Genomic DNA, 11255 nt, shown 5'->3' on the forward strand with positions numbered 1-11255 from the left:
ACCTTACCCTGCTATTTTGCTGAATAATGCTAGATGGCGTTTGATATTTTTGTCTAAGAGACGATCTTGAATTCCCTCCTTTACAAGTCCCTTATTCTATTTAGCCTGAACCTTTTTAGTATCTCCGATTTCACGATTTTATGTTCGTGAAAGAATCTGGACACGTTACTTTCTCTTTACAAAAGCTTTCTAGCTTTTGAACTGATATTTATTATTCTAGGCTTTCAATCTAACCAGTAAAACTATTAAGACTGGTCTTTCTTTAGGTACTCATATACTGGTTTAGCATTTATGCAGCAAAATATCAAATAATTGGCCTAGTTATCTATCGGATTTGCTCTACACAAAAATTGCAGAGTAAAAAAAAAAGAAAATACATCATTGGTTTGGGTTATAGTTTATCAGCCACCTGGCTTAAAAGATTTAAGTTATTTGTGTTTCATTGTTTCTTAATGCATGAACTTATTTTATATTCATATTTTAGCAAGGCCTTTGGTATTAGTAATTTTCTTTTAAAGGAAAAAAGAAATATTTTACGTCTGAAATTCTTTTTGTTTTATTTTAGGAGGCTAAGTGTTATATTAAGAAAAATTTCAAGCGAGAACACAGGGCTGAGAATCAGTCATGTGTCCTGACGAAAATAAACGCCTTGACGTCAAATCCCTGAGTCATTCAACTGACAGAAAAAAAAAATAATGAGAAAAGTATTGTTGACCAATCTTTTCTCTGAATATTCAACTATATCCAAATTTTTTTAAGGTGATTTTTTATCTTGTAACGCTCCGAACGATTAGTGCTTAAGTTTACTGTGCAGGTTTTTGATTTACTATTATCCTGTCGTTTCAACATAAGACGTTTTGCTACCAATTGATAGCTGAGATTCAACTCTATCCATCTACCGACTTAATTTTTTTAAATTTGCTGAATTTTTTTTTAGATTGCATCATGTTCAAAAAATGCAAAACTGAAATCTATCTATTTTTAAAGTAAGTTAGGCCATTTTATCAGAAAAGCCTAAGTGTTATCGTAACTTCGGCTCGTTTAATTGATAAATCTGAACCTAATCCAGTTTGTCCTTTCAATGCAAGTTACTGCTCTAGGCTTGTTGTTAAGTTCCATGTTAGAGCGGGAACAAAACCTTAAAAAAATATTATTAAACAAGTTCTCGTTATAATTTCAGTTATACATAGAAGATTCTATCAATGATAGAATCTGGGTGGATCGCACTGAATGCAAGCCTTTTGTAAAAAATATTATAACAGCGTTCGGAACACGTTCACCCTCAAGATCCGCTCCACAGATGGATTCAACTCTTAGTATTCCTCGAATTGAAGCGTCTGGGTCTCCTAATCCTGCAAATTTCGATATTAAAGATGAGACAAGTGCATCAGTCGATAGCTACGATCTGGCTGTTTTTCCCAGGTATATTTTGTCGTTAGTTATTTAGGAAAATATAGGCTAAGGAAGACGAACCTACCACTGTATCAAATGATTTAGAGTTAAATGGCCAGAAGCCGAAGATCAAACTAAATATGGTTTAGTGAATAATCTGATGCATCGCGTCATCTGTGCAATAAGACAACTACTTCTACTAGCGTCCTATGCAGCACCAAACCAATAGAGGGCAACACAAGCTGATATTCACGCTACACCTCTATCATTTAAAGGAAATTACAACTATATAGAGGGGGTAGAGATAAGGATTCTCATGGACAAAAATAATGATAAATATGTGTTATATTTATTTTTTAGCTATTTTTTGTTTATTGTGGATCGATTGGTGAAGTTTGTTTTTCCTTGTTATTTCGGTTCGATGACTTCAACCGGTTTACAACATGTATTATTTTAACAAATACAGAAAGTACACTTTCTGTACTTTTGGTACACAAATGTTTTTTCGCCCTCCTGTATCATTGGTATTTTTGTTTATCCCCTGAAACAGAGGGTGACATTGAGGCTCCTTGCAAAGAAAAAAATTCGTGCTTAAATTATTTGTGTATAAACATTTTCCGCCAAAAATTTGCTTGTTTATTTTCCTAGTGGAGGGGTCAAACAGTACTGTATTAAAGAAGTATTTCAATTTCAGCCAGTACGTGTGTCGTTAAAGAGTGGATTAAGTAAAAAATAAACATTTTACAAAAGTAAATTACCTATGATTTGGGTTGGTAATGAGGCTCCTAGCGCTTCTCTTTATCGAGTATGAGGCTATTCTTCTCTTGATTCGAGTATAACTCGACTCGAGAAAGAGTGGATTAGGCATCTTGGAGAGATCCTTGAGATGAACAGTCCCTGTTCATAGAATGGTCCACTAAATATGGAATAGTTGAGCGAAAGCCTGGCGCCCTAGACAAGACTGGGTTGAAATATGATAAAAATTACATGCTTTTGGAGGCTCCTTGAGAAAAGGTCGGATTGGAAGCATTAAACAAGGCGAAGAAAAAAGAGTGTTTGTCAGCATGACGATCTCATTTCACTTATGGCTTTGATTAGATCGTAGCAGAAGGAATGTACAAATTATTCATCTGCACTTATCTTTATCTTTAATGAGTTATTAACGTTAATAAGGTGCACAGTGAATTTTCGACAGGTCGATTCGCTCAGGGATTGTAAATTTTAAAATTAGTAATTAGTTTGATATATCGATCATTCAGTTGTCTGGCCTATGTCTACAGAAGAATAGGAACAAATTCGAGTTGCTATTTTGGAGACTTCTTTTGAGTGTCCTATCTGAAAAATCCTGATCTTAATTCTGCCAATTTAACCTAATTTTTAGCGCTGCCTTTCCTGAGGTAATAAAAGGGGATCAGTGAATCTATTAGTGTAAGCTTTGAAAAATATTTTTTTGTGATCCGAACCCCTCTGATCTCTTTATTGTTATTAAATAAAAAAAAACAAGTTTTTTCAACTGAAAGTAAGTAGCAACATAAAAACTCAAAAGTTTTTAGGGTTGGCTCCCTCCTCAAATACCTTGCTCTTCATGCTAAAGTTTTAGTACTTTCAAAAGAAGCTTCCTGTACTAATTAAACCTCCCAAGGTATTGAGGAGGTGGCGAACCCTTCGAATGCAGAATAATGCCTGTTCATTTTAAGTTTTAATGTTGCTCCTTACTATCAGTTGAAAAAGTTCGTTTTAAATTCATTTCCTGATCGTTTTTCAAGCAATGCCTGTAAATCTGTCTCTTCTTCTATGAAAATTTTCCCCAATGAAAGGAAATTCCTCTGTGGAAATTTACCCTCACGGAAAATACCACCCCCTTAATATTCCTTCCAAAAAATTCCGCCCCTGCTGAGAATTTCTTTCCTTCCTCCGTAAAATGTCATGGGGACGATTCAGCCTGAAAAATTATACTTAGCATACTTTCTTTTCAAAAAATAGTTTAAGCTCTAATCGTTTTTCTGATCACTTCGGAAATTCTCCTTTCCATATTAATATTCGCTGGAACTTAAAATACGCTGAAAATTTTCCCCGGACAATTCCTCCGGACTTCTCTACATGCAAACGTGAGTTTGCAAAGAGACAGTAAGAAAAATAAAAAGAGTTTCGTATAGTGATTTCTGGAAAATTCACCTCCGGAAATTCACCCCCCTACGGAAAATTATCTCCATGGAAATGCACCCTAACCAAAATCCCCCCCCCCAAAAAATTGTCTACTTCCCAATAACAAATACTACGTGTAAACAGTGAGCTGATTTTATGACTTAAAGACCAATCCCCAGGGGCATTTGGAGGTCATGCCACCATGTTATCTCCATAGGTATAATTTCGGGACCTTTCAACTATGGTGAACAAAATGGCTATCCCAAAATTTTGATAGAATGATTATGGGGAAAAAAGGGACGTAGGAGGGGGGGGGTGTAGTTGCCCTCAAATTTTTTTTGGGTCACTTAAAAAGGGCACTAGAAATTTTAATTTTCGTTCAACTGAGCCCTCTTTCGAAGTTCTAGGACCATTGGTTCAATACGACCACCCCTTGAGAAAAGAAAAAACCAAAAAACAAAAAGAAAACAATAAACACGCATGCGTGATCTTTTTTCTGGCAAAAAAAAATTAAACAATAAATTCCACATTTTGCAGGTACAAGTTTGAAACCTCTACAGTAGGGTTCTTTGATACGCCAAATCTGATGGTTTGATTTTCTAAAAAAAAAATTTGACTTTTATAGGGTGGTTCCGCCCTTTTTGGAAAATCAGGCAATTTTATTTCAAGTTCATAGCATTCTATGGGTAACACTAAGCTTAGTGAATCTTATATATTTGGAATTATCACAGTAATGCGATTGTTTTGGTATACCTGTTGATATCGAAATTCGGTTTTTTAGAGTTTCGGCTATTATTGAGCCGTGTCGCTCCTTCTTACTGTATGTTACCGTGAGCTGTTTTATTGTTGTTGTTAATGTTGAAGTTGACTTCTTGTAGAAGAACCTTAAGGGAGAGAAAAATAAAAAAGACTGTTTGCTGGTATTACAGTCTCAGGCGGTTTATCACCGCAAGGACTGTATAGTAGAAATAGCCAGTTCAGCTTTCTTTCCCCGACTAGTTTGGTCTACGCATTCAGAATATTATCAAGAGGTCCACTGATGAAGCGAAGTTTCAAATGCTGGAATTTAAGTTAACTGAACAGCTTCTCATAATCAGTATCGCATACGAAGGTACCCGTTTATAGGACAAAGGACATCGGGGAAGAATCTCCGGAAGAATCGAAAATTTTTCTTTCATATCATCGGGATTTTAAGTTTCTTTAAAAGACGCTGTAACCAAGGTGCATAGTTTCGCTGATGGATAAAAAAAAGACAGTGTATTATAATACGCAAAGAAAGTGTATTGTAATACGCAAGAAAGTGTTTTTTTATGCAACATATTCCACCGGTAAAAATGAGTGAATTATCAGCCATTACTGGTAAGTTTTTGGTGCAGCCTCATGAGTTCGATGACCACCCGCTGAGAGAACTGCATAAGGTATAATCAAAATCCTAACAATGTCTCTACCAGTAAGGAAATTTTAGGATTATAAAAGATGAATTTTTCCAGTTACTGAATGACCTCCGAGTTGCATTGCTTTCGGTTAATGTGTCCAGAATGGACCAACAATATTACGTTAACAGCTGGACTCATAGGGAGGATTAACTTTGGAGGCAAAAATTGGAACACTGGTTCAAAAATGTTCTTGTTTTCCCTACCGCGTTTTCTTAACTCCCAGGAATAGTTATATGATTCCCCTAAGCGTAGACAGCAGGTATTTGTGATTGCACTAATATGATATCATTTCACAGGTTTCAAGGACTTGAGGATGTTATCGAGAAGCGTGTGATCGATGTAATACAAGAACAACTTAGCAAAAGGCAGGACAGTATAAGCAAGAATTTTCTTAAGTTTCTAGCTGCTGCTTCTGGAATCCAACATGTAAGTAAACTATTCCGTCATGCTCAGCGCTTAAAACCTATTTCAATTGTAGGGTGAAAAGAATAGCATGAATCTTGAAATTTCATAGGTCTTTAGCTTACCATCAAATCAAGGCCTTATCCATGGGGGGGGGGTGGCCCCCCTTCCCGGAATGTTCGTCTGACTTGTAAAAACTTAACAAAAATGAATATAAACACATTTTTGGTGCTTCTTTTTAAAGTTTCTTGTGAACCCCCCGGAAAAAAAACCTTATGTAACCGCTCCCCCCCCCCCTCGAAAAAAAATTCTTGAAACGACCATACATCAAATCATAGAACTTAGTATATTAGTAAAGTCTGAAAATATGCTGGCTGAATGCAACCTCATTTCTAAGCCTTCCCCTAAAAGTAAATGAAACCTTTCTTCACGGGTATTCATTGCTTAAAATGGACCTTCCTTGACGTTGAAAATAAAACAGCAACATTAGTTGAAAGGTTTCCTAACATGCTTGTGACAAGAATCGTCATAATATTTTCTAAGAATTGTCTCTGAGCCATTTAAAAATAACGCATTCATTTATATAAATATCAGTTTTTCAGCTTGTAATCTGTTATCTAAAATCTTAAACTAATGTGTTTAAAAATCATAATATAGAGAGAGATCAGCCTTAGTCCATCGTTAACACAAGATATGGAGCACCATCTACCAGGCTATATCTATGTACTCGATCCTTAGCTAGAAAGAATCATCAAATGGCTTCGGCAGGATAATTTCCCTTTGAAGTCAGTTCCAGACGGATTTGCAAAGCCGAATGAAGTCGCTTTCCAACCACTCTTTCTTAGGTGCATTAACTTTGGATGCTAAATACAAGCAGCATCTGCACCTGAATCGAATTTAGAAATTAACTATCTTGTACTGACATAATGCTCAGGATAATGATGTACAAAATTCACAATGTTTCTGAATACCCGCATCTCATGGCTTGTTAATTTTTAGCATATCTTTAATAACTCCTAGGGAACTTCTAGGGACTTTCACACTCCATTATAGAAGTTTGGACGGAAAAATACGTGTACGAAGCTCCGAGTTATATATTACTTTGAAAACAGCCAGAAGTTCCTACCCGAAAAAAACTGGGCTTTCGCAAATAACACTATTTTCCAAAAGTGACCAGGCTCGTTCAGTGACACATTAGAATAGTCAATTTACAATAGAATGCATAAATAATATTCAGATCCTCATAACTCCTAGGGAAGGTTCTATAATCATAACTTTGTCCATTATAACGATAGACTTGCATAATATTTCAGAAAACTATTGCAGCTTTACGTATCACGACCTTGTCGCTTACGCCAAATATCAATGTTCAGAAGCGTTTCTATTTATACCGTTTATAATTACCCTCCTTTTAAAACAGATGCATCTATTTTAGCCGTTTATGTACCGCCCGGTGCGTTTTGTAGAGAAAATCTAGTTTTCCTTTTATTTTCTGTTGAAAGACATGGAGTAGCTTTAGTTAGTTATAGTTTTTATGGCACTTGGAAAGAATAGAAAAAATGAAGTATTTTAACTTATGAACGGTTGATCAGATCTTAATGAAATTTGATGTTTGGAAGGATATCGTGTCTCAAAGTTCTTATTTCAAATCTCCACCGGATCTGGTGACATTGGGGGAAGGGGGAGTTGGGAGGTGGAAACCTAAAATCTTAGAAAATACTTAGATTGGAGGGATCGGGATGAAACTTGGTGGGAAAAATAAGCACAAGTCCTAGATACATGATTGAAATAACCGGAACAGATCCGCTCTCTTTCAGGTAGTCGGGGTGGGGAGGGTTAATTCTGAAAAATTAGAAAAGATGAGGTATATTTAACTTACGAACGGGTGATCGGATCTCAATGAAATTTGATATTTAGAAGGATATCGGATCTCAAAGCTCTTATTTCAAATCCCGACCGGGTCTGGTGACATTGGGGGGAATTTAGGGGGACCTAAAATCATGGAATACGCTTAGAGTTAAGGGATCGGGATGAAACTTGGTGCGAGAAATAAACAGAAGTCTTAGATACATGATTGACATAATTGGAACGGATCCGCTCTATTTGGAGGAATTTGGGTTGGGGGGTTAATTCTGAAAAATTAGAAAAAAATGGCGTATTTTTAACTTACGAAAGAGTGATCGGATCTTCATGAAACTTCATATTTAGAAGGATCTCGTAACTCAGATTTCTTATTTTAAATCTCAACTGGATCCAGCGTTAATGGGGGGGGGGCAGTTGGGGGAGGGGACCGGAAATCTTAGAAAATACTTAAAGCGGAGAGATCAGGATGAAACTGGATGGGAAGAATAAAAACAAATCTAAGATATGTGACTGACATAACCGGACCAGATCTGCTCCATTTGGTGAATTTGAGGGGGGGGGTGGTTCGGAAAAATGAGGTATTTGTAACTTACGAACGGGTGATCAGATCTTAATGAAATTTGATATTTAAAGGATCTTGTGCTTTAAGGCTCTTATTTTAAATTCCAATCAGATCCTGTGACATTGGGGGGAGTTGGAGGGGGAAACTGGAATTCTTGGAAAACGTGAAAATTTGGGCTATTTTTATCTTACGAATAGGGGATCGGATCTTAATGAAACTTGATATATAGAAGGATCTTATGTCTTAGATGCTCCATTTTTCACTCGACTTGGATCTGGGGACATAGGGGGTTGGAGGAGGAAAACAGAAATCTTGGAAAACGCTTAGAGTAGAGAGATCGGGATGAAATTCGATGGGAAGAATAAGCACGAGCTCTAGATAAGTGATTGACATAATTGGAACGGATCCGTTCTCTTTGGAGGAGCTGGGGGATGTTAATTTGGAAAAATTAGAAAAATTGAGGTATTTTTAACTTAAGAACGGGTGACCGGATCTTAATGAAATTTGATATTTAAAAGGAATTCATGTCTCAGAGCTCTTATTTCAAATCCCGACCAGATCTGTTGACTTTGGGGGGAGTTGGAGAGAGAAATCGGAAATCTTGGAAAACGCTTATAGTGGAGGAATCTAGATGAAGCTTGGTGGATAGAATAAGCAAATGTCGTAGATACGTGATCGATGTAACCGTACTTGATTCGCTGTCTTTGGGGGAATTGGGGGGAGGGGTTCAGTGCTTTGGCGAGTTTGGTGCTTCTGGGCTTGCTAGGACGATGAAAATTGGTAGGCCTGTCAGGGAGCTGCACAAATTGACTTGATAAAGTCGTTTTCCCAGATTTGACCCTCTGGGGGTCTAAAGGGAGAGGAAAAATTAGAAAAAATTAGGTATTTATAGCTTACGAGTGGGTGATCAGATCTTAATAAATTTTAATATTTAGAAGAACATCGTGACTCAGAGCTCTAATTTTAAATCCCGACCGGCATTAAGCCTCTGATTTTCCTTTTAAATCAATCTTTTGATTCTTAAAATTTTTTTAGAGCTCATACCATATGAGCTCTTGGCTCTTAGCTCTTCTTGCCTCGTCACAAGTGCCATATGAGCTCTTAGCTATTGTTATTTTTAGTTGAAGAAAATAGGCTGAAAAATATATATTATATTTTAGCCAGTTGTAGTATAATACAGTAGAACTTTGATTGCCAAACTTAATTGTGCTACGGCAGGGGAACAATTTAGTCATGTTTTCTTGTCCTGTTTTTTTTTTGGGGGGGGGGAGAGAAAAATTATTCTTGAGACACGCCATTCTTAAATTTCTTGTGATTGACAACTACAGCACGAAATCGATGGCGATGGAGAAAAATTGAAATAATAATAATAATTTATTTATAACCCACTGTACAAAATGAAGTGGAGTAAAAAAGGAGAAAACTTAAATATACAGAAGAAAACCGAAATGATGGCCCCGCAACACTTTTATCTGTGAAATCGATCAAAAAGTGTTGCTGCAGTTCATTTTGCTGTGGCACTGTGAATTTAGTTTGTCATATTCCCAAATGCTTGAAACACTATTTCCCATAAGAAATGTTAATAGTAAAGTAATGCACTATATCGGGTGAATTCTGATGCCCGCATTTATTGAAAAGGGTATATTAGAACATTGGATTACTTGTAAAAAGAAGGGAAGGAAAAGGGGTTTGTTGGTTTGAAGAAGGCTTTGCCCTCTTTTATTGCGTTGTAATATCTGAGCCAAAAATGTTTTCGTTTTTGGATAGCCTCGAGCTGTGATGTGATTACCTTCTTATTTTGCTGTTACATATAATCTTCGACCGCTATGTGTCTTTTGATTCGTTTTGAACTTGCTCTTTTGTTCGTCCTGAGAAATCATTTTGACAAATAGCGTTGTTCAGACTAAAGAAAATTATACTATCTGATAGAATGCTAATTAAGGATTTAGTTCGACCATTTCTGACCTATTCTTATATATATATATATATATATATATATATATATATATATATATATATATTATATATAGAGTGCAAAATGGGGATTTAGTACGACCATTTCTGACGTATTTTTTACCTATTCAGGTTCGATTCTTCGCTTCTCAAAGATTGGAAATGTGGCTGATGAACCCTAAGCTTCTTCCGGCATCTCATGAGCTATTTCTCTCGATGTGTGCAAATTGTACGACAGCGATGGATACTGAAGTAGTTGCGAATGTGTTAAAACTGAGAATAAAGTCGAAAGCTATCACCAGTGTTTACTTCTCGTCTATCAAGTAAGTGTTTTTGAAATGTTGATATAGGTTAGTACATAAATCTGAACTTGGACTGTTCAAAGCAAACTGTTGGTCTACTATTTAAGGAGCTACTTAAGGAGCTCTACTAGTTAAGGAGATCTTTAATTTGTGCTGGCAAATTATTGGTGAAAATTTGACCAAGAAGGAAGGGTTATTGTTACTGCCCTCACATTGCATCATGCTTTAGTAAAATAGGGGTGGTCCAAGAACCCATTGTTATTTCCCCCGACTTTTTCCCCCAATAAATTAAAAGGAATGAAAGCAATTGATGATTATTAGGACATAAGTTTGCCTTTCTGTTACTGCTTTTTATGCAAGCTATGTCACTAAGCTTTTTCAACTAACCGTTCACTTTTGATAAATTTCAAAATATAACATATTTATAGAAAAGTAAACCCAGATAAAATGAAAAGTTAACCCTTTTTTCTTTGATGTGCGATGCCATCAATTATCTACGACATGTCTCTTGTCTTGGCAAGTAAATTATTTCAACCTGTGTGGATTCTTTGTCAGGAATGTAGAGAGCGATGTTTTGGAACTTTACAGTTACTCGCGGATATAAATTATGTGTCACAAATAGTGAGGAACGTTTTGTCATCTATTTCAATTCAAAAGCTAATAGAAAAAAATTTAACTATGTATAAAGAGTTTTATGCAAGACGTACAAGTATTGCACAAATTTAAACAAGAATTGGATTATGTCTCTTGTTGACATCATGGTATTGTTTTTTTTTTTGGGGGGGGGGTATACCATTCGACGTGACTTGAAAAACTAAAGATCGTAATATCTTTACTGCAAACAAAATGTCACATCGGTACGCAAGAATCACAATTAACAAGTTTTAAACAACTATGAGTTTATGTTCCATTTTCAAACCTAATATGGTTTATTCTTGCTTTTTTCTGATTCTTCTTTTTTGCATTTGAATTCGTTATTTTCTGCTACTTCTCTATATTTTTAGCGATGTCGTAACGGTTTGTTCTTATGGACGATAGAAAATAATTAGGATAGCTCCAATTTGTTTTACTCAGATGTTGCTGCTGTTAGGAAACACCCTAAAGATATTGTACACTTATTTGTTTACTTTCTGTTTGAAGGGAGCTGATTGATGCTGAACCTGGGAACTTGCGATTAATTGTACGTCATACTATATGTAA

General features: G+C 36.0%; 1 protein-coding gene across 1 annotated transcript in view; it reads left to right on the forward strand.

The window, feature by feature from the left end:
- LOC136032885 (integrator complex subunit 1-like) overlaps positions 1 to 11255 on the forward strand; it is a gene marked incomplete in the record, with an annotated part of 111645 nt that overhangs the window by 22489 nt on the left and 77901 nt on the right. Inside the window, 4 exon segments of the mRNA XM_065713316.1 lie at positions 1181 to 1422; positions 5270 to 5399; positions 9886 to 10076; positions 11196 to 11255. Coding sequence (XP_065569388.1) covers positions 1181 to 1422; positions 5270 to 5399; positions 9886 to 10076; positions 11196 to 11255 — 623 coding nt within the window.

The sequence above is a fragment of the Artemia franciscana genome, chromosome 11, assembly GCF_032884065.1.
Source record: "Artemia franciscana chromosome 11, ASM3288406v1, whole genome shotgun sequence".
Lineage (NCBI taxonomy): Eukaryota > Metazoa > Arthropoda > Branchiopoda > Anostraca > Artemiidae > Artemia > Artemia franciscana.